The 23,807-nt window shown below is 47.6% G+C and overlaps 1 protein-coding gene across 30 annotated transcripts in view; it reads left to right on the forward strand.

Moving 5' to 3' along the window:
• ZMYND8 (zinc finger MYND-type containing 8) overlaps positions 1-23,807 on the forward strand; it is a 127,170-nt gene that overhangs the window by 100,171 nt on the left and 3,192 nt on the right. For 23 of the 30 annotated variants that reach the window (XM_041732198.1, XM_041732203.1, XM_041732201.1 and 20 more), the window contains 7 exons: positions 784-1,176; positions 3,142-3,332; positions 8,286-8,366; positions 11,159-11,237; positions 13,631-13,870; positions 16,863-17,023; positions 18,083-18,149. In XM_041732198.1, the coding sequence (XP_041588132.1) occupies positions 784-1,176; positions 3,142-3,332; positions 8,286-8,366; positions 11,159-11,237; positions 13,631-13,870; positions 16,863-17,023; positions 18,083-18,149 (1,212 nt within the window). The remainder of the gene's footprint in view (positions 1-783; positions 1,177-3,141; positions 3,333-8,285; positions 8,367-11,158; positions 11,238-13,630; positions 13,871-16,862; positions 17,024-18,082; positions 18,150-23,807) is intronic. The other 7 variants (XM_041732225.1, XM_041732226.1, XM_041732199.1 and 4 more) reach the window with 4 other exon arrangements.

Here is a 23,807-nt window from a genome sequence, read left to right on the forward strand (position 1 = left end):
ACACGCAGAATTGTCGAATCACGAATCACGATATTGTACACCTGCAACAAATAGAACACCGTATGTTAACTCGACTGGAATTAAGTGGAATAAAAAACATTATAAAACAACATCAACAGCAACAAAGAAGCAAGTCTCCTTAGAGATAAATACCATGGTGTTGGGAAGGTTCTGGCTATGGAGTGGAATTCCCTTTAGTCCCAGGGGTCAAGGCCATTAAGAGCACACTGGGACTTAGTCCTGGAGGGAGTCAGAGGTCAAGGGAGACTCTCCTTCTGGGTGACTTCATGTTTCCAGTGCTTTGGCCCTTGGGAAGTTACCTGATACTTAGGGGTACAGGCTCTATAGGTTCTTTAGCCAAAGGATTCTCTTAATCTCTGGGTCGACTTTGGCCGGGTGTTTCACAAAGTGCTTACCCAGTTCTAACCATAACACAAGACAGCTTGTGGTGGTTCTGTTCATCCACTCACTGGTGGACAGCTTGAGGGCAGGGGCTGGGTCTAGTTCGCCTCATTTGCCCCAGAGGCCCCTATAGGAGCCTCCGATGTGGGCGAGAAGAGGCCGACACTCTGAGATAGATACGCAGCAGCGGCCTCTGTGGATAAGGTGAGATGTGCTCCTCCATCGGGGGTGGGGTCCTCCCACACTGAATTTGTTCAGCATTCTTGGTTGGTCTTGCTTTGTTTAACCCAGAACGTGCTGGAGAAGAGAAACCCCGCAGGTGAACCTGAGTCCAATCTCTCCTCTTCTGTCCCCCCCCCCCCCCCCCCCACCACGCATCAGCTTTAGTTGTAGGCAAAGCTCCACCGTCCACTACGGCGGGCAGCCAGTCCCCACCTGAAACTCCGCTCCTCACCCGCTCCTCCTCCCAAACACCCACGGCTGGTGTCACGGCCACCACCAGCACCACGTCCACGGTCACGGCCCCTGCCGCCACCGCCGCTGCCGCCACTGCCGCCGCCACGGGAAGCCCGGTGAAAAAGCAGAGGCCGCTTTTACCGAAGGAGACTGCCCCGGCCGTGCAGCGGGTCGTGTGGAACTCGTCAAGTAAGTTTCAAACGTCTTCCCAAAAGTGGCACATGCAGAAGATACAGCGCCAGCAGCAGAGCCAGCAGCAGAGCCAGCAGCCTCAGTCTACCCAGGGGACGAGATATCAGACCAGACAGGCTGTAAAAGGTACCATGCCCCCTTCTGTTCAACGTGGCGCCCACTCCCTCCTCGCCACATCGACAGGAGAGACAGAAATGTTTTTTTTTCTTTTTTTTTCAGTTCTTTTTTGTTTCATGGCCTTTGTATCTTGAAGGCCTCCGCATTCCATGTGGCATTATTTTTAAAAGTTGTTTTGCGACTTGTTTTTTTCACTTTTATTTTTTTTCCCCTCTGTGTTAGAAACAATACATGCATATAGGCTTCTTAGAGAGGGGTAAAATATTTGCCCCACAATCTGTTGTCTTGACCGAACTTCCATTCCATTCTTCACCCTTTCTCAGTAGCCACTGTTAACCGTGAAACCTTTTTTATGCATGTATGCATATATATTTATGTATATATGACTCTTCATAAAAATAGTACTTTTTTTTCTTTTTCCTTTTTTTAAAACATACAAATGGTACCATACTGTTTTTTTCTTCTTTTTTTCTTTTTTTTTTTCACCCATCAGCATGTTTTGGAAGTTCATCCATGTTAGCACATATAGCTCTATCTATGTTATTTTGGACTGCTGCGTAGTATTCCACAGTTGATTTAAGTCAAGTATTCCCCTACTGATGGGCATTTAGGTTGCTCCTGGTTTTTTTTCTTTTTTTTTTTTTTTCTTCTGTTGTAAGCAGTGCTGCAATGAATACCTTTGTGTAAATTTTCTTGTGCACACCCATGAGCCTCTTAGCATTATTTTGGGAAGAGTATGGTGTGAGGAATTGGTAGCAAAGGGTACCTTAATAACTAGAAATTAGCCACCTACAGAAGAAGAGCCAGCATCAAGCACCAGTTGGCGAAGTTGTGGAGTCAAAACCATCCCTAGCCATGGAGGAGGCTCCATCTGGCATTGCTTGGATGAGTACCAGTTGGCCCAGCTTTCGTGAGCGCTAATGCAGATCTTGTCTCGCAGGGAATCCCACATCTAGATCCTTGGAGGTTGGGGTCTTTGGTTGAAACTCTCACATACTGAGTGCATCCTAGTGAGTAGAACTGTAAAGAGTTGCAGCAGGATATGGATCGAAAGGTAGCCAGGTCTCGAACAGCCCCTAAGAACCCTTTTGAAGACTGGAGGGAAGGAAGATTGGACAGGTGCAGTGGGAGTGCAGCTGGATTGCTCTCGGTATTTAAAGAGCTGATGGGACAGGATTGAATCCTAGTTCCAGTCTTTTTTTTTGTGTGTGTTTGTACCCGGTAAAAATTAGGAGCTTCTCCAGGGGAATTTAGGTGCTAGCAAGAAGAGGCCCATTGATGGTATGGTCCCCAGTTTCCAAGTTGTCTTGTGTCAAAGTCAAAGCTGGATACTAGTTAACCTGGTAAGGATGGGTTGTAATCAGTATGTACTATTACAACAGGGAGAAAGTAGTCCAGCAGGAACTGAAGTCATTCCCAATTTGTACAGAAGTGACTGGACGTTTTAAAAGGAGGATGAGTGTGGTGAGGGTGGGAAAGGACTGCGTAGAGACTCCAGTAGAATCAGGGAGGTGAAATTTTACAAAAAATGGGAAGTAGTGGTTGGTCCATGTGAAACCCATACGGGGTTGCCAATAATGCTTTTTGGAGTTAGACTCCTACCATCCCATAGAGACCAGGAGACAGGGATCGTCGAGTGTTAGATAGAACAAATGGTAAACTCACTTGGCAGCCTTGGTTTCTCAGGCAGGTACTTTGGCAGCGGGGACTGGAGTCATCCTAGGGATGTGAACTTGAGCTGTTGGAAACCATGTTAGTGTTTACGGAAGGCTTTATGGGCCAACCTTGAGGCCTAGTCCCAGAAAAGGCTGAGAGGATCCTGGCCAGAATCTGGTCATGAGGAGAATCTCTGTCACTTGAAAGTAGAAGAGCTTAAGCAATGGACGTCAGGGACCTCACTCCCTCTCCGCAGCTTCTTGCTGGGTTGGGCCCTTCCCACAGCAGTGGGGTGACCGGGACCCTTTGCTTTCCTAGCTGTGCAGCAGAAGGAGATCACGCAGAGTCCATCCACTTCCACCATCACCCTGGTGACCAGCACTCAGTCATCACCCCTGGTCACCAGCTCGGGGTCTGCAAGCACCCTCGCATCCTCAGTCAACGCAGACCTGCCTATCGCCACTGCCTCCGCCGACGTCGCTGCGGACATTGCCAAGTACACTAGTAAAGTGAGTGCTGTGGTGCCGGGCTGGGGGCTAGGGGCGTGTCCTGCCGGAGGACCGACTTCCTGTTGGGAGCCAGGAGGATCACGACCTCACAGGCTTTATGGGGTGCTCAGGAGGGGAGATCCTGTTTTTCCTGAGGATCTCCAAGTCCAAATTCTTCCATCTGCGTCTAACTGTTGAATCTAAGCAGAGAAATCTTGAATGCACTGCATCTTACTCTGAGGCCTTTGATTCTACAGTCAGTACATAGCTGGAAAGTGACATGACATCGATTACCTTTGAGAATTCATGTCTCTCATTTGACAGAGTTTCCTTAACACGCTGTTTGTCATTTAATAACAGACCAAGGCGTTGGTTTGCATTTAGTAGCCACGTGGAACAAAGTGACTGAGTCTTAAGCAGGAGATGTGTAAGGTATGATGTTAGGCCTAGATTTTTCAGGAACCAGGATGGCCTAGGGAGTACTGGATTCTGTCCTGATTTTCCCACCCTCTGGGGCACGGTGACCGGATTCCCCGAAGTGGGTTCATTGATGGGTGTTCTCTCCTGCAGGCTCTTTGTTTGAATTTGCTAGGTGCTTCTGTGCTCGCTCTTGAATTCAGGTGGATCCATCCCAGAGCTGTTTTCACCATCATGTGAGAGTGCACTCGAGTGTGTGTGTGTGTGTGTGGGTCCATGTGGGACTGCTTGGTAGCAGAATAACCACCAGAATGTCAGCTCCCTGAGAGCAGGAGTTGGTCTATTTTGCTTACCTCGAAGGCCTAGAAGAGTGCCCGGTACACACAGTACGTGTTGGTACAGAGTTATCAAGTGAATGCATGCTGATTGATGCCTGACTTCACTTCATCAGGCTTGTTACTCTCAGTGGTTGTTAATAGTAGTTACTGAGTAATAACCTAGTAAGAAAGAGTATTTATTATATTACTAAGCAGGCAGTAATAATAATTTACTCTTCACTAATGAGTAAATTACTAATTAGTTGCTAATGAGTAAACTATCCAGGTTTATAGAAAAAATGGGTGACAGTTATTGGGAATGGTCGTATCTAGAATTCTTGAAGTCTCATGGTAAAGATTCCTTTATCACATTGTGTTAAAAGTAGGCTCCCTTTTAGTTCTGGATGACAAGAGACATTTATTATCTTTTACTGATGTGTTTTTGTTGGTCATTTCCTTTTTATTCCTTCTTTCTAGGTGTATCAGGTATCACTTGATAACAAATTACCACAAAACATAGCAACTTAAAAGAATGTACATTTTTTAAAAATAAGATTTTATTTATTTATTCATGAGAGACACAGAGAGAGAGAGGCAGAGAGAGACATAGAAGGAGAAGCAGGGTCCTCACAGGGAGCCTGACGTGGGACTCGATCCCTGGATCTGAGATCATGCCCCGAGCCGAAGGCAGTCACTAAACCGCAGAGCCACCCAGGTGTCCCAACAACGCACATTTCTTATCTCACGGTTTCTGTGGTCAGGAGTCGGCATGGCTAAGCTAGGTGCTCTGCTTTAGGTCCTCTGGCAGGCTGCTGTCAAGGTGTCTGCTAGAGTTGGGGTTTCATCTGAAGGCTCAACCGGGAAAGGATCTATTTCCTTTAGAATTTACTTAGGTGGTTTTGAGTAGGGTTCACTTCCTCGAGGGCTTTTGGGTTGCGGGCTTCAGGTCCTAGCTGGCTCTTTGCTGGAGCCTGCCCTCAGTTCTTGCCTTGTGGGCCTTCACAATTGGCTGTTTGCTTCCTCAAAGCCGGTGATAGAGCCTGTTAGCACGATGGAAGTCAGCCTCATGTCACCTGATCTCAGAAGTGACAGCCCATTACCTTTGTCACATTTCTGTGGTTAGAAGTAGATCACTAGGCCAGCGTACACTGGAAGGGAGGAGATTCCACAAGGTCACAAACACCAGAGCCCTGGGATCACTGTGTGTTACATTGGATAAGATGGTAGTACACTCGCTAATGTTTGGGTAGTGGTGCTCCAGGCCAGACACTGCTGTAAGTGTCAGTTACATTATGCTCGTATGTTACTCATTTGGCCTTCATGACAAATTGATGAGGTAGATACTATTATCATCCCCATTTTATGGATGAGACAACTGAGGCCTGTCAAGGTTACACGGTCTGAATGGTTGAGCTGGATTTGAATGGTAGCAGCCAGGATCTAGAGAGTGGCTTTGAGCCGGTTTGTGAATGCCCATGAAGCCTACTGACCACAGATGTTCAGTGTCCATGAATCGATTGTTCTTGCACGTGGCTTTTTAAAGCAACCCTACCTGACGTTCCCAAGTCCTGCCAATCCCCGTCCCCTCCCCTACTCTCCCACCCCTTCCTTCCTGCCCTCCCCAGCTAGAGAGAGAATCAGAACTGGTCTTTCGCATAACTTTGTCTCTCATTTAGTAAGTCTGTCCTCCTTTTGAATAAAATACATGAATTGTTACAGAGTCCCTGAGTGTCAGAATAGGAAGGATTCAAGGCGCAGTTATTTATGGCCATTCTCGATTCTAGTCTTAACTGTCCACCAGCTAGTATTGATTTAATATTTTTATGTAAGTTAATTTTACTTAAATTGACTAAGTTAAGAAACTAAAATAAAATTGGGTCTAACATTGCCAGATCACCATTCCTTGTCAAGGCTTGAAGTGTAAGCCTATTTTTAGAGAGATTGTCCTAAAAGTGTTTGGTACATGCTGGCACCAAACGGAGACTTTCTTCCTAATGTGGTGATATGCAGGATTACGGGAGAATGGGAAGGCGTTCATTTTTTCATTACTGATTTAAGGTGGTGTTTGGTTTTGCCTAAATGGTCTCGTGTTCTGGCTGTTTAGCCTTAGACTACTTTCTAGTGATTTTTTTTGGGGGGGGGTGTCTAAGCTCCTCGTTTACAGATGGAGAAACTGAGACCTACTGAGTGGACCTGGCTCGTGGTTTGCACTGAACTAGTTTTCTGAGCTCCTGCAGTGAGTTTGATTTCATTACCTTTGGCGGCCCCCTTTGCTCTTACAGCAAAATTGAGGGGTGAACTTTTTGATAGACATTTTCTTTGCAGTTAAGAAAATGAACACAGTGACATATTTTCGGAGCTGATGAACTTCCCTGCCTCTGAGGTGACCTGGAGTCGAAGACCCAGATTTGTGTGTTTTGGCAGAAGGGTGCTCTTTAGTGATGTTGCGTTCTTTGCTATATTTGGAAGAAAGAGTGAAAATCTGTCCACAAATCCATGATTTCTTTAAAATGGAATGTAACCATTGCATTAGTAATATATTGAATTTCATCCACTTTCTAAAGTTTTCTTGTAAAGCAATTTAGTTTTAATATTTAAAACTGACGTGTTTGGTGCAGCGGGGCAGGAGGCCCAAACAGAACGACTGCATAAAGCACAAAGTGTTTTTCCTGGCTGCATCTGTGTGTGGCCTCCGAAACAAGCTAGCAGTGAAAATCTCAACAGACATCGTGTTCATTTTTCTCCCATTTTGGGGTGAACTTGGGGTTACTATTTTGGGGGTTGGCAGTTTCTTCATTATAGCTCATGTGAATTTTTTGTTTTTCTATAGAAATAAGATGAACAGGTATTTCTTTCTGAACACCTACTCTGTGGCAGGTACTGGACCATATCATAGTCTTCACATGGATTTCTCATGTAAACCTTGTGCATACCCTAGATGGGGACACTGTAGGTTACCCCCATGGCTCAGGGAGAGGGTGATGGCAGGAGCAAATCACAGGCATCAGATATAAGGATATAAGGGTGGTCTGGGTTTTGCTTTCTTGCTGGATCAGAGCAAACTGCAAAACACAGTGGAGACTTGGCCGCAGCCAGGCCAGGCCTGAGGCCTCACGTTCGGTCTTCTGTCCTCCCCTCTTTCTCTTGGGATGGGGGCAGGATCAGCCAGCAAGTGGGGGGTTGGAAAGAAATCCTCCTGCAGATAGATACCTTCAGACAGCAGGGAACTAGGTGCTTGCTATGTGAACCTGAGCCCATGTCACAAACTCGCTGATGCCTTCCGGCATCAGATAATGAAAGTGAAGGAAGATGGGAAGCCGACTGGCAAGGCAGAGAATGGATGCCCTGACCAAAGCCTTCAGATAATGAACCTGCTCTGTCCACACAACGGACTGTATTATTTGTCCATCAAAAGGAATGAAGTACTTAGAGGCCCTGACACAGATAAATCTTGAAAATTTTGTGCTAAGTTGAAGAAGGACCACATATTATGTGATAATTATGTGATAGACACAAAATATCTAGAGGAAGCAAATCCTTAGGTGTAGAAAGCAGATCAGCGGTGGGGTGGTGGGTCAGGGGTATGGGGGATGATAGGGCTCTTAAGAGGGGTAGTGAGTGGGTTTTCTTTTTGGGGTGACGTGAAGGTTCTGAACCATGGGGATGGATGTGCAACTCTGAATCTACTAGAAGCCATTGACTTGTGCACTGTAACGGCTGAATTGGTATATGAATGAGATCTCAATAAAACTTTTTTTTCTTTTTTTTTTTAAAGTGGTAAGGAATTAAGAAACAGTCACAAAGGAAATAGTCCCTCCCTCAAATCCTCAGTGCTGGCCACACCAAATATGCCTGGGGCCCAAATTTGGCCCCTCCAGATTAGCCGTTGCCTCTAGAAACTAGCTTTATTTTATAGGTGATTCATCACTGCCCTGGTTTATACCAGTTTCTCAACCTTAGGACTAGTGACACTGTGGGCTGGAGGATTCTTTGTTCTGTGCACTGTAGGGTATTTAGCTCATCCTTGGCCCCAACCCACTAGATGCCAATCCCCGCCCCCCCCGCCCCCCCCTGCCCCCCCGCCCTGCCATGACAACCACAGATGCCTCTCGTCCCATGAGGGGCAGATCGCCCCCTGTTGAGAACCACTGCTGTATGTTAGATAGATTTTTAGATGTATGTCATCTTGAAAAGCCCCAGGGAGATGATCACCTGAATTGTTTCTGTTTTTATCTTTCAGATGATGGATGCAATAAAAGGGACGATGACAGAGATATACAACGATCTTTCTAAAAACACTACCGGAAGCACAATAGCCGAGGTCAGAGATGACACGTAATTCTTCACTTGCTAAGAATGTTTTATGGGCTGCTGTAAAATGGTGCCAGGAAGCAGCTTCTCTGGAAGTCCCTCCAGGGGGCTCTGCCAATTGTGGTTGTTGGGGAGGGTACTTCTTCATTTAGTCAGAAGGCTGGCTCTGTGGGGACGTACCCTGCTTTGTGTGATCAGAGGACAGGCACCAAACTGGAGCCTGAGTTCACCCCCTGGTGAAATTGGAGATCCTTCCGCTCCTTTGGCCCCGTGTATAATTGTCTCCTGGCTCTGTGTAAGCATGGACTTTCTTATGCAAGTGATCTTTGTTGTCTAAGACTATGTACAGAGAGCTTCCACAATTATGCAGTTACCTAGGGAATAGAATGGTTAAGACATTAAATTGTCCACTTATCAAGTGACCATTTATAAAAATAGGCCTCCTTGACCTTCCTTCCTTAGGCGAACTCACTGTAAGCCAGATGCACAGGGGTCACCAGGTGAAATGACTAGTGGTGGGATTTTTTGAGGTCATTGAAAATAGTGTTGCAGACAGGGAAATTCCATGCAATCTGTGGGCCTACGAGGGCCTGGCAGGGTGAGGCTGGCACTCAGAAGAGGAGAAAAATCTCTGGGAAGGTATCCCAATAGGCTTTCAGCAGAGAACGATGTGAATATAAAGCTTTGAGAGAGGTCCTGAGAATCAAGGAGTCCCCTGGGATATTTTGCTCATGTGACCCTCTTTATGATTAGGCCAAGGATGTCCAACAAGAAGGGACAATGTTGGCTTAGAACAGCCTCCCCTGACCCCTGCCATACTTCGTTATTTTTTTAAGAACTGGCATATGGTTGAAAATACAGAACCATAAATGTCTCCCTTAAAACCTTGGGATCCAGATGTGTGCTAGAATTTTTCAGAATTTAAAGAGGCAATATATGCCCTCTCCGCCCCAACATTTCTGTGAAATATGCTTGTTCACGCCATGTGGGATAAATCAGGGTTTCTCAACCTCAGCACTGCTGACGTTTGTGCCAGATAACTCTCTGTTATGGGGGCTGGCCTGCCCATTGTGGGATGTTTAGCAGCATCCCTGGCTTCTACCTTCTCTTGGTGGTAGCACCCTCCAGTGTGACTAACCGGATATCTTCAGATGTTACAGTGTCCAGAAGGGAGCTGGGAGGGCAAAATCATAAGTAGAGAAGGACTGTGGTCCTCAGACTCTGTAAATAGCCCCATAGCAGTTCAGGCTGAGTTTATTTTTTCCTGCCCAAATGAATTTTGTGCAACAATACCTCTCCCTCCAAAAATACCCTTTGTTTTTCAGAGACGTTAGGCTTGGAATTTCAGGTGAATGCCTGTGGATCCCACCTAAAATGTTACATGAATAAAACAAAGCTGTCTTTACTTACTTGTCTTAGTTTCATTTTTTAAGACCAGAGTTCTAATCAACCCCTTCCCCCCCACCTTTAAGATTTTATTTATTTATTCATGAGAGACACAGAGTGGCAGAGACACAGGCAGAGGGAGAAGCAGGCTCCCTGTAGGGAGCCAGATACGGGACTCGATGCCAGGACCCCTGGATCACAACCTGAGCCAAAGGCAGGCAGGCACTCAACCACTGAGCCACCCAGGCGTCGCTCTAATCAAATCTTTGATGTTTTTATTTATTATGAAAATCTGGTCCTTGTTTTTACTTTATTTATTTATTCATTCATTCATTCATGTTTAAACCCTCTGCCCAGGGCAGCCCCGGTTGCCCAGTGGTTTGGCGCTGCCTTTAGCCCGAGGTGTGATCCTGGGGACCCGAGATCAAGTCCCACGTCAGGCTCCCTGTGTGGAGCCTGCTTCTCCTTTTGCGTTTGTGTCTGCCAATCTCTCTCTGTGTGTCAGTCATGAATAAATAAATAAAATCTTTAAAAAAAATAAAAGAAAAACAAAGATGATAAAAATAAAAAAGAATATGCAACAGTGATTTTGGGATGCCTGGGTGGCTCGGTGGTTGACCGTCTGCCTTTGGCTCAGGGTGTGATCCCAGGATCTGGGATCGAGTCCTGAATTGGGCTTCTTGCATGGAGCCTGCTTCTTCCTCTGCCTCGGTCTCTGCCTCTCTCTCTTTCTCTCTGTCTCATGAATGAATGAATAAAATCTTAAAAAAAAAAAAGAATAAACCCTCTTCCCAGTGTGAGGCTTGAACTCAACCCTGAGATCAAGAGTCACCATGCTCTAGCCACTGAGCAAGTGGCTTTTCCTAGAGCCAGTGTTTCTTGGAAAAATGGACAGCTAGTTTTGTCAACCCTTGAAAAGTTGGTTTGAACTGTGCTCCTCCATTATACGTGGATTTTCTACAGTACTGTAAAATGCATTTTCTCTGTGTGATGGTCTTAATGTTTTCTTTTCTTGAGCTTACCTAATTGTACAGATACACTGTCTAATACATGGAACATATATGTTTATCAACTATATGATGTTTTTGATAAGGCTTCCTAGGCTGTTAGTAGTAGGCTATTAAGTTTTTGGAGAGTCAAAAGTTGTATGTAGATTTTTTACTGCGTGGGGGTACTGGCGCCTCTAACCTGCCTCATTATTCATGGATCAACTGTGTTTGATTTTTGGAAATAGAACTTCTCTTGAATTTGGGGTAGTGCACTGGTGTCCACCTCTCTGGACTGCAGCATCCAGGCTGCTTATGCCTCAATCAGACGTGTGGCATTGATTCTTACAGCTGTAGGTCGAGTTCTGAGCCCCATCGGTGAACCTGACCCAGACCTGCCTTCTAAGAGTCTTACTCTCCCTCATTACAGATTCGCAGGCTGAGGATCGAGATAGAGAAGCTGCAGTGGCTACACCAGCAGGAGCTCTCAGAAATGAAACACAACCTGGGTGAGGCCTGGCAAATTGGTCTATACAGAGGAGGGTTTTGGGCGTTGAACGTCTTTGCACACCTGGAGGCAGGACCAGGATGTGGATTGAGTCCGAAGTAGGCTTGGGGATGTCCCACTGCTGGGGCAGCCGTAGAATCCTGGAGAGTCGAACCACGTATAAGAGTGGGTGTTGGGGGGGTACCTTCCTATTTTTCCTTCAAAATACCAACATCAGCAAAACAGTAACAGCAGTAGCACCAGTAGCTCCTGTTTACTGAACTCTGATTTTGTGCCAGGGACTGTTTTAAGTACTTTTCCGTGAGATAACCTTTAAATTCTCATGAAAACCCTTCTTAGAAGGGGCTCTGTTATTCCAGTGTTTAGGTGAAGCTAGCAAGACACAGACATGTTGAGCAAGTTCGTTAGAGTCAGACAGCAGCGATTCAGGTCTGGACACTCCTACCCGTTGAATATGAGGCATTGTGAATTATCAAACACCTCCTGCGTGTTCCACGCTGCGGAGGAAGCTGTTTCATTGCTCCCTGGTTTAGACCTAGTGCTGTTTTGGCCTGCTATTCTGTGTCCGTGTCGTTAAAGGCTCCCCCCACCCCCCAAAAATAGAGCATTTTCCTTCAGACCATCATGGAGTGTCAGGCTCAGAGTCTGAATGCTGGCAGCCGTCAAGTCTCCTTGTTAGGGAGGCATGCCCAGGCGTGCCACCTGCTTGCAGCTGAGGCATGCATCGCAAACTCGAATCCTTATGATGCCGCCTGGGGATGGAGCCCTCTGCTCCTGAGTGTGTTGTCATCTAGGAAGTTTAGTTGGATGTGTGGCTTCTAGTTTTTCTATAGTTTCTCTAGTGAAGTCAAGGAATCTTGGTTTTTTTTCCAGAATCTCTTCATTTTTATTTTTTATGTATTTTTTATTGTTTTAAAACATTTTATTTGAGAGAGAGAGAGAGAGAGAGAGAGAGAGAACGTGTTCACAAAGGCAGAGGGAGAAGCAGAATCCCTGATGAGCAGTGAGCCTGATGCAGGGACTTGATCCTAGGACCCTGAGATGATGACCTGAGCTGAAGGCAGATGCTTACCCACCTGGGCCACCCAAGCACCCCAGATCTCTCCATTTTTAAGTAATTGGCTCTCAGAGGTGGAGCGTCTGCCTTCCACTCAGGGCATGATCCCGGAGTACGAGGATCAAATCCCACATCGGGTTCCCTATATGGAACCTGCTTCCCCCTCTGCCTGTGTGTGTCTCTGCCTCTCTCTCTCTCTGTGTCTCTCATGAATAAGTAAATAACATCTCTAAAAAAAAATGCATGAAGGCTGGCCAGAACTTGCCATGCTCTGCACGCTCCTCTTTAAAGGCAGTGGCAAGGGACAGAGAGGTTGTGTCTAGCACGAGTGCAAAAGCTTATTAATTTTCTTTCCTGGTGTTTTTCTAATTTTTGTTTTATTTATTCATTTGCTCATTCATCTTTCAGTTACTTATTTTTATTTTGAGAGAGAATGAGAGATTGCACATATGCGAAAGAGCCAGGGTGGCAAGGAGCAGAGAGAAAGGGAGAAGGAGAGGGAATCCTAAGCTAACTCCATGTCCAGCACGGAGCCTGAAGCAGGGCTTGTGACCTAAGCTGAAATCAAGAGTCGGATGTTTAATAGATTGAGCCATCCAGGCGTGTCATCTCTCTTAGTGTTTTTAAAGGGATGTGTGTGTGAATTTTTTAATTCTAGGAAGAGAATTTTGATTATCAAAGAATCATTTTTCTGTTGGTGTGCAGGTCACTCCCAAGTGGATTGCACATGGACTTCTTGTGTGAATAGAAATGAGGAAATCTCAGTAGACTGAGCACTTTGATGGTTGATCAACTGTAATGATCCATCACAGGGCCCTATGTGGTAGATTTAATCCACTGCCACTGAATACACTACATGGAAAGTGTGTCTCAGAGCTAGTGCCAGCTCTGCCCTTATTAGCTGTGTGCCTCAGTTTCCTTATCCGTGAAAGGGATATTACAGGGAGAGCTTGTCTCACAGGCTTAGTAGGAAGATGAAGTGAGTTGATACGGGGTGGCTTTGAAGGTATATTTGAGGATTTCCCACAGAATCACCATGGGACTCTGGTTGTCTGCATACTAGGCACCTGAATTCACTATCACGCACAGATCAACGTGATGAATGCTTATTTTACACAGATGCAGATACTGGGGCTTAGCTGGGCTGGGTTACTCGCCCGAGGCGGGGTGGGGGGGGGGGGCAGTCACACAGCTGAGGCTTCTCTGAGTCAGGATCTGCACCCGTGTCTCTCGGAACCCATATCCTGGACTTCCTTTCTGATCTGGTCTGAGAAACTCTGAGCCCTGGGTTGGGGGTGCTGCTGATGGAGCTGGTGTCCTCTCCCCTTCTGTGTCAGAGCTGACCATGGCAGAGATGCGGCAAAGCCTGGAGCAGGAGCGGGACCGGCTCATCGCTGAGGTGAAGAAGCAGCTGGAGCTGGAGAAGCAGCAGGCGGTGGACGAGACCAAAAAGAAGCAGTGGTGTGCCAACTGCAAGAAGGAGGCCATTTTCTACTGCTGTTGGAACACCAGCTACTGTGACTACCCCTGCCAGCAAGCCCACTGGCCCGAGCATATGAAGTCCTGTACCCAGTCAGGTATGGCCACGGGAGGTACACCCTGGCCCAGGCCACAGGGGGGTGGGCGTTCGCCTCCCCCGTCCCGTGCAGGGCCCACAGAGCAGACTGACGCGGCAAGGCTGGTTCACCCTGCCCCTTGCCACTCTCGTGCAGGCACATAGCTGACCCTTGAGGCATGGCTGTTTGAACTTCAGGCCTCCTTTCTGTTACTTGCCAGAGTGTAGCTTCATGTGAGGTGCAGTGGTTCTCAATGGGGTAACTGTGATCCCCACCCCAAGACACCGGCAGTGACTGCAGACAGTTGCGGTCATCCTAACCGAGGTGGGTACTACTCGCATCCAGAAGGTAGAGGCCAGGGATGCCGCCAAACACCCTACAGTGCCCAATTCAGTGCCCTACAATGAAGAATGATCCTGGCCCAAGATGGTGAGGTTGAGAAATCCTGCTTTTAAAGTAATTGTGGACTCATAGCTTTAAGTAACATGGATTCCTAATTCTTCTTCTTCTTTTTTTTTTTATTTTAAAGATTGTACTTATTTATTCATGAGAGAGGCAGAGAGAGAAGCAGGCTTCCTGCAGGGAGCCCGATGTGGGACTCGATCCCAGGAACCCAGGGTCATGTCCTGGGTCCAAGGCAGGCGCTCAACCACTGAGCCACCCGGGTATCCTGTGGATTCCCAATTCTTTTATATATATATTTTTAAGATTTTATTTATTTGTTCATGAGAGACAGAGAGAGAGAGAGAGGCAGACACACAGGCAGAGGGAGAAGCAGATTCCATGCTGGGAGCCCAACGTGGGACTCGATCCTGGGATTCCCCTGGGCTGAAGGCAGGCGCCAAACTGCCGAGCCACCCAGGGATCCCCAGGATTCCCAATTCTTATGTGAAGGAAAAGTCTTGGTTTTGGAACTAATCTTTGTCATCTTTTTCTAACACAGGACAAGCAGCCTGGAGGCCGGGAGCCTCCAGCAGGACACAGTGTCTAGCTAGAATTTATTCGCAATATTTTAAAAATTAATTTTTACTTAACTTTTCATTTAATGTTTGGTTAAAAATATTTAACCAAATATTTTTAAAGTTAGCTTTTATTTCTGACAAATAGTAGCTTTATATGCCTAGAATTAAACGCCTCCTTTTTTAGAGAGAGAGAGAGTGCAACCAGGGGAAGGGGCAGAGGGAGAATCTTAAGTAGGCACTGTTCAGCGCAGAGTCCAACTCAGGATTCGATCTCGTGACCCTGAGAGCCTAACCTGAGTCGAAAACAAAAGTTGGATCTTTTCGGCACCCGGGTGGTTTGGTTGGTTGAGTGTCTCCCTTTGGTTAAGGTCATGATCTCAGGGTCCTGGGATCGAGTACCGCCTTGGGCTCTCTGCTCAGCAGAGAGTCTGCTTCTCCTTCTCTCTCTACCCCTCCTCTTGCTTGTGCTCTCTTGCTCTTTCACTCTCAAATAAATGAAGGAAATCTTTAAAAAAAAAAAAGGAGTTGAACTGAACTCTTAACTGAGCCACCCAGGTGCTTCAAAAAAGCCTCTGTTTTAATGTACTTATTTAATTAAAAATTACCTAAATAATAAGGTAGTGTATCTGTTAGACTGGCAAACTTTTGGAAGGTGATATATGAGTGGCCACGACTGAGGAATGCTCCTGAGGTCAGGGGTTATCAAATTAGTTTTCCGTGAAGGTCCATAGAGTAAATATTTTAGGAGTTGTAGGCTATGTGGTTTGTTGCAACTGCTCTGCTGTGCTGATTTTTGAATAAAGCAGTCATAGACAATATGTAAGTGGTGGACGTGGGTGTGTTCCGATAAAACTTTATTGACAAATAGTTGGTGCTAGTATGCCAACTCCTGCTCTAGACATCTTCTGTTGTTTTGTTATTTTAGAAAGGCAATATTGAAACATGTTGCTATGTCCTTCAACCTTTAGGGAGATGCCTTTTTTTTTTTTTTTTAAAAGATTTTATTTATTTATTCATGAAAGAGGCAGAGACATAGGCAGAGGGAGAAGCAGGCTCCCTATGGGGAGCCCGATGCGGGACCCAGTCCCAGGACCCGGGGCTCATGCCTCGAGCCAAAGGCAGATGCTCAACCACTGAGCCACCCGGGTCCTTGAGAGATGTCTTCTTAATGGCTACGTTACATCTTTTCCTGCAGTGGAGTTAAATTCTCCTAAGTTCTGGAATGTGTGTGATGACCCTTTTTTTTTTTTTTTTTGTGATGACCCTTTTTTTGTTACTATTTCAAGATGGCCAAAATGTCCTTCAGGTTTTCTTTATTTGTGGCATTTTAAATTTTTTTTAAAAATTTATTTATGATAGTCACACACAGAGAGAGTGGGAGGCAGAGACATAGGCAGAGGGAGAAGCAGGCTCCATGCACCGGGAGCCCGACGTGGGATTCGATCCCGGGTCTCCAGGATCGTGCCCTGGGCCAAAGGCAGGCGCCAAACCGCTCTGCCACCCAGGGATCCCTATTTGTGGCATTTTAATGTCTGTCTTTCTGAAATTCCTCTCAGATGCTCTGTTTTTCAGTTTGCCCATGCTCCTACCATCTCCAGATACCTTCTGCCTTTCACATCCTGTCGTTTTTTTTACCTGGATTTCCCTGCCTTCCTTTAGAAGGAAGCCAGTCCATGGGATAATATAAATAGATATAAAATTAGAAATTATGGAATGAGTGGTCCTAGATGAGTGGTTACAGACTGGCTGTGCTGATGGGTTTCATTTGTTCAGCTGCCATGCTTTTTGTCTCCATAATGACTTAATAAAACTTGAATTAATGAACTATTAAAAATTAATTCCCTTTTACCCACAGTCTGGAATTTCAGCTTCTGAAAAAGTGCAAAAGCCTCTGGGAGGGAGTGAGCAGCAGTTGCCTCTATTATGGGTGGTGGGTGGGTCAGGGTTGTTCTGGACCATGCCATAGCCCTGTGCAGAGTGGGGCTTCCTTCCCGTTCTAGAAGCCGTGGCCCTCAGCTTATAACATGGCTTCTCTCTTCCTTTTCCCCCAGCTACCGCTCCTCAGCAGGAAGCAGATGCCGAGGTGAATACAGAAACACTAAACAAATCATCCCAGGGGAGCTCTTCCAGCACACAGGCAGCCCCTACGGAAACAGCCAGCACCTCCAAAGACAAGGAGTCATCAGCAGAGAAGAGCAAAGACAGCGGGTCGGTGAGTAGCCGCTCGCCTTTGGCCAGTGACATCAACACTTTAGGCCAGGTGGAGTCTCCGGACCCATCCCTGTGCCTGCCACCTCTGCAAGTCCCATCTGGTAGGAGGTTTGTCTGCACGGTGGGGCAGTCAGACTTCTGCGGGGGGGTAACAAGCTTAGCAGAGCTTCTTTTCATCAGTGGGCATGCGGGCCCGGACAGAGGGACGTGGAGCCCGAGGGGACATTCGTGTGACTTGGCAGCCGCTCTGCGGGGACTCTCGAAATTTACAACAGTGGTGTCCAGTAGAACCTTCCGTGGATGATGGAAATGTTCTGTGTCTTTTCTGCCCAGGGTGGTATCCACTGGCCACATGTGGCTGTTGAGCGCTTGACCCCTGGCTGGTGTGAGCAAGCACTTGCCCTTCAAATTTTATTTAATTTTAATTAATTTAAGTGCAAATAGTCACATGAAGCTAGTAGCTGCCATACTGGAAAGCCCAGGTTGCACGTCCTAGTTCCCAGTGTGTGGTATACGTAGCATGGATTGTACGCATAAGTAATTTTCGGTGGCACATTGATAACGTTTTACATTTGTAGTCAATACGTATTTATTTCAATGTGTATTAGGAAAGTAATAAGTCCCTGTGTCATCAGAACCCTTCGATTTCATGGATAACATTGCCTGGTAAGGAAGGGGTTAATGTGCAATAAACGTGAGCTGATAGCCTTTTTTGACGACATAAACCTCCTTTTCGGTAGTGGGCACAAATTTGGAAGGGTAGGCAGGTCAGGGAAGGAAGCAGAGGAAACAGTCCGTGTTCTAGAAGCCAAGGCTATCGAGTTGAGTTGGGCTGCCCCGTTACCATGTCCCAGCCTGTTCATTCGGGGTATGGAGTGCAGGAGAGCACAGATGTAGGGCCACCCCAGCTGACCTGGCCTCCCCTGCCGGGCACACCAGGCATGGGGCATCGAGGTGCCTGGGGGGCAGTGACGAGCACCCCCATGGATCCCTAGGCTTCCCTGGGGGGCGACATTGGCCCCCGTGCCTTGTGTCCATCTCTCTCTTTTTGTATTTTTAGACCCTCGACCTTTCTGGCTCCAGGGAGACGCCCTCCTCCATTCTCTTAGGCTCCAACCAAGGCTCTGGTATGTTGCCCCCGGTGGGTGAACACCGCTCTCACATTCCTCATGGGCAGAGGGGAAGCCATCTTCTCAGGGAGAACTTTTAAGGGTTTATGGCAGTGGTTTTCCAACCACTGCGGATCCTTAGGGATCTTTGGGGGTGCCCCGGGCAGGTCATTGGGGGGTTGAGGGAGTGGCTGGGCAAGGCAGCTTTCAGGCACCTCTCCAAACTGATCAGTCTTTACCCATGTTTGCTTTACCCACCTAAAAGTTCATGTGAAAGGAGGGTTCTTTTTGCTGACCTGGGGTGGGGTAGAAGGTGCGCATTTTAGATGGGGCAGTTCTTCTGTCCTCAGGGAAATGACCACAGTCAGCGAAACCATCTGGAACTCTATTCCTGAGGTCCCAACGCCCACATCTAGTAGGTGTGGGCCCTTGAGGCTTTAGAGAAAAGAAAATTTTAGGTGGACAATCTTTCTGTAGAAATCTTTCCTCTTGGGGAATAACCTGGTAGGCAGTTTTTGGGTATTTTCTGGGACTAAGCTTTTTAGTTTCTCTCCTCTGTGGGGGTTTGGGCTGTCTTCTAGCCCAAAGGGTCATTTCCCTGCCTCCTCCTAAACTAGTTGTGGGTGATTCCAGAGAGTTCTCAGGAGGTGCCCCTGTTGAGGACGATGTGCTTAATTCAGGATTCCTTAGCTCCAGGATCTTTCTGTCCGCTGGATGGTTCTCTTCCGCTGAAAACCAAACGTGTTCCTTCCCTTCTGTGTGTTCATTGCACGGAAAGGAGGAGGGAATGATGTCTATTGTTAGCAGCGGTAGCTGGAGAAGGTTTCCTAGTGGGGCTAGAGGGTGGGCTTCAGGTTGAGGGAGTGGGTAACTTTAGGGAGACGGTGAGCTTCAGATGAAACACGATTGAACCGCCTGTTCAAAGAGTAGTCTTCCGCTACCTTCCTTCCAGTCTTCTGATAGACTCCCCGAGAACGGTTCCGTTTAGTGCTATGATGCCTTCCGCACCTCTCTGATATTTCCTAGTTTCTTATTTTACCAAAGACAGAGCAGACAGAGTCTCTTCTGAGACGTTAAAACTGTCATTTGGTTTTCATTATGTTTATTTGTAGAGTCCGATCTGGGTTCGAACTGGAGTTCGAACTAGAGTTCGATCTGGGACACGTTTTGTTGATTTTCTGTTAGCGATATAGGTAGTGATAGGAATTTTTATAAAAATATTTAGAACGAGTTTAAAATAAAAACATGGAATAATAAGCAAGATGTTGGGAGGATTGTGAATGGGTCAGAATTGCTAAGGCGCAGAAGACCCAGGGTGGGGAAGCCCCGTTTCAGACAGGGAGCGCTGTTGAGGTTTTGGAGCAATGAACTGGGTTCAGCTCTGCATGGGGGACATTAAATGCCATCCTGACTCTGTTGTAGTGAGGAGGACGGCGTACAGGAGTGTGGTTGGGGGATGTATCCTATCTGACGTAATAAGGATCCTATCTGACGTCTCCCAGGATCTGGCTGACTTTCCATAAAGGGTCAAATAGTGAATATTTTAGGCTTTGTGGGCCCTGTGATCTGTGTCAAAGCTGTTCAACTCTGCTGTTGAAGGATGAAAGTCAACATAGATAATATATATGGGACATGAGTCACCCATGAGTCTGGCTGTGCCCTAATAGAAAACCGTATTAGAAAATGCAGGCATGGGGCACCTGGATGGCTCAGCGTTTGCGTGTCTGCCTTGTGGCTTGGAGTTTGATCCTGGTCCCGGGATCAAGCCCCACATTGGGCTCCCTGCAGGGAGCCTGCTTCTCTCTCTGCCTGTGTCTCTGCTTCTCTCTGTATTGTATCTCTCATAAATTAATACGTAAAATCTTAAAAAGTAAAATAAAATGCAGGTATTGAGTTGGATTTGGCCCGAGGTCCGTGGTTGGCGGATCCTTGACCGGAAGCACATGGGTGTCCCAAGTGGGTGGGAACGAGAGTTCACATTGGAGAGAGGAGACCAGAAGCTCCGGAAGATGCTGGTGACTTGGTACTGGGTGGGTGGGGGCAGAGAATATAATCCCCGAGGAGCCTGGTGATAGGACGGGGTAGGAGGAGGGCAGGATCCTGAATTCCACTTGAGATTCTCGCGGGGGGCGGGCGCTCACAGCAGTAGGCTATTTGTAGATGGTTGGAGGTGTATGAGAGTTTGTCGAGTGTCCCCGGGGCCGGGTTCTGTGCTAGGGCTGGGGATTTAGGGATGAACAAAGCAAACAACCCCCGTCTTCATAGAGCTTCAGGGGAAGTCAGAAGAGCACTTGGTGCTCACAGAAGAGCATGAATCCGTTGGACGCCTTAGAGCGTTTATTCCCAGCCTCTGTGAGGGAAGTTACTATTTCTGTCCTCCAGATGAAGAGGTTGAGGTTGTGAGAAGTTAACTCACATGCACAAGTCACTCAGTGAGTAATTATTGGAGCCAGGACTTCAGTCCAGAGTTCTCGGACTCCAGACATGCTCTCACCCACTGTGCTGGGAATGCTTAGGTTGACTCGTATGAAAATTTTCAGTGAAAAATGGGTGAATGTTGGGAATTTTGTACAGCTCAGCTACTAAGGCACTGATGTCTGGGGAGCGTCAGCGCTGTGCGTGTGACCTCTCCCCTCCAACCCTGCTTCCAGATCTACTGATGCTTTCCTCCTCCTTCAGCTTCGTCTCCATGGCTCATTCTAGCAGCACCCTTCTTGCTCATGTAACCCGGCCTCCATGCCTTCTGGTTTTCTCAGCATGTCCGTTTGGCAAAACCCCACCTTGGTAAACCCCAGCTGGGCATCTGGTACTCACCTGCACACAAGCATCGGAGCTCAGCTGGGGAAGGTGGTGCAGGGGGACCCGCTCATTCCAGTCCCCACCTACCCTGACCACTACCCTCCGCTGTCTGCTCATCCTACCAGATCGGTTGCCTAGCAGCCTCTGTTCCCAGGTTCTCTGCTCTGTTTCAAACATCCCAGCTGTCCCTCAGCCACCACTGACCCACAGCACGTGGCGTTGCCTGTTCCTTCAGAGGAGCACAGCCCGGCACTGCCTGGCCTTCTAGCACCCCGGCTGTTCCCTCCCTGTCCTCTGATGTAGCCAGATGTCTTACTTTCAACTGCTTCCTTCCCATGGCAGTTATCTACCTACCTACCTACCTACCTACCTACCTACCTATCTATTTAAAAAGATGTATTTGAGAGTTGAGAGCATGTCAGTAGGGGGAGGGGCAGAGAGAGCGAGAGAGAGAATCCCCAAGCAGACTCCCTTCTGAGCATGGAGCCCGATGTCTGGCTCAATCTCATGACCCCCGAGATCATGACCTGAGCTGAAATCAAGAGTCGGATGCCCAACCGACTGAGCCACCCAGGTGCCCCCTTCCCATGGCATTCAAATCTCCTCCTCCTCCTATATACTTCAGTTCCTTCCATGACACCCTGCATCTCCTCCCTAGAGTGGAGCTACCCCTGGAACATTCTGCAGTGATGGCATTGTGATCTCTACATGCACTATCCTCTGTGGTAGCCGCTGGCACATGTGGCTGTTGGAGCCTTGACCTGTGGCCAATGAGACTGAGGGGTAGAATTTAGCATCTTATTTTACTTTATCTGAATAGCACCGTGTAGCCAGCGGCTACCACATTGAACAGGACAACCTACAACCTGTCTTGTCTCCTTCCTCAACCCACGTAGACGTGTCTCTAAGAGTTGTCGCTCCATCTTGTCTCTCTCGCTTTCTCTCTCACTCCTCCGCTCACACTGTGTGGTTTCTGTCTCTGCGCGGTCACCTCTGAGCTCTAAGCCATGAATCATGCTGGACATTTTAAATTTTAGATGGTGTTTTGAGCGTCTCCCAAAGATGGGATTGAAGGGACCTTCTCTGCAGGTCTTGGGTAAAGAAAGGGGTGCCCCTGGGGCTGCGCTTGGGAAGTGTCCGCATTTAGGATTTGGGCCAAAGCTGGACCGGAGGCATGGTGGCAAAGGGGTGCAGCACCCCAGAGCTCACTGTCAGGAACTGGAGAAGAGGGTTTTTAGGCAGCATTGCCACGACATCCCAGAGCATGAGAGGGAGGGACACGAGTGGGACATGACCTGGAGGCCTGGTCAGGACAGCAGACTCGTGTCTTGTCATCTTCCTTTATTTCTCACAAGGCTGTTTGTGTGGGTGGTTGTGTGAAAGCAGAAAGACTGGCTTGTTCGCTGCCCTTCAAGTTCCTTCTGCTCGCTCTTGACCTTGGCGGCCGTGTGGGTGAAATCTCATGGAGGGAAGTGGGCTGGAAGCCATGGGGGTTCCTGAGCTCGGGGAGTGCCTGGCGCTGGGAGGGTGGGGAAGAGGAGGCAGCCGGAGGCAGGAAGCCTCTAGTAGGGGGTATATCCTTCCTTGTTGCTTGCCTGTCTTGTAGTTTTGAGATTTTAAAGCTAAACATGCATATAGTTGGAGAAAATAAAATTGTACAGGGAGAGACTGTTCCTAGGCCTGGTCCCCATTGATGTCTCTGGTATGTACGTCCTTACATACAAATAACCTATTTCCCTGTACTTCTATTCCTGGATGGTAGTTCTCAACATTGCTGTTGGCTTCTGGCTTTAAAAGAGGAGTTTGGGGATCCCTGGGTGGCACAGTGGCGTAGCGCCTGCCTTTGGCCCAGGGCACGATCCTGGAGACCCGGGATCAAGTCCCACGTCGGGCTCCCGGTGCATGGAGCCTGCTTCTCCCTCTGCCTGTGTCTCTGTCTCTCTCTCTCTCTCTCTCTCTCTCTCTCTCTGTGACTATCATAAATAAAATAAATAAATAAAAAAAAAAATAAAAAAAATAAAAGAGGAGTTGGACTGGTCCATGAGCTCTCTTCTCCCCCTCCTCCCAAACGACCTGTGTCACTGGTTCTATGCTCTTGGGGATCCCTGGGTCGAATACAACACTCACTCTTTAGTTGTGGTTCTGGCAGCTAGAGGCTCTTGTCCCCCCTCCTGTAGCCCTTCTCTCTCGGTAGCCCCTCTCGCCCTCCCCCCTCTGGCTGTGTCCAGCCCTGTCATCATGTCTTCATGCTGTCCCCGCCTGCCCCCTCCCCCATTCCCCTGTGACCTCCCATCCTCAAGGTTGAAAATAGGTGTATCTGCCCCTAACCGTAGTCTGGTCGGCCCGTGGCCAGTGGCCAGTGGTCGAGCTGGAGAACTTAAGGCCAGGTTCCCGCCATCACGAGCTTGCCGTTTATCACCGAGGCTCGTGGGGTACAGGGATTACGTGTCTATTCTGGAACAGCCATACCTTCTCCTGGAGTTTCTGTTTTGTCCTTTTGTCATACTTGCAATTATTTCTGCACTAAGCTCTTCACTGTACCCGTTACCCCTTATGTTTTTGAAAGTCCTTTCATATCATTAATTTTTAAAATATTTAAAATTTAATTATTTATTCATGAGAGACACACAGAGAGAGGCAGAGACAGAGGCAGAGAGAGAAGCAGGCTCCCTGCAAGGAGCCCGATGTGGGACTTGATCCCAGGACCTGGGATCATGTCCTGAGCCAAATTTGGGCAGACACAACCACTGAACCACCCAGGTAGCCCATCGTTGATATTTTTTTTTTAAGATTTTATTTACTTATTTTGAGAGAGAGAGAGAGGGAGAAGCAGAACCCTGCTGAGCAAGGAGCCGCATGCGGAGCTTGATCTTAGGC

Source organism: Vulpes lagopus, chromosome 18, assembly GCF_018345385.1.
Source record: "Vulpes lagopus strain Blue_001 chromosome 18, ASM1834538v1, whole genome shotgun sequence".
NCBI lineage: Eukaryota > Metazoa > Chordata > Mammalia > Carnivora > Canidae > Vulpes > Vulpes lagopus.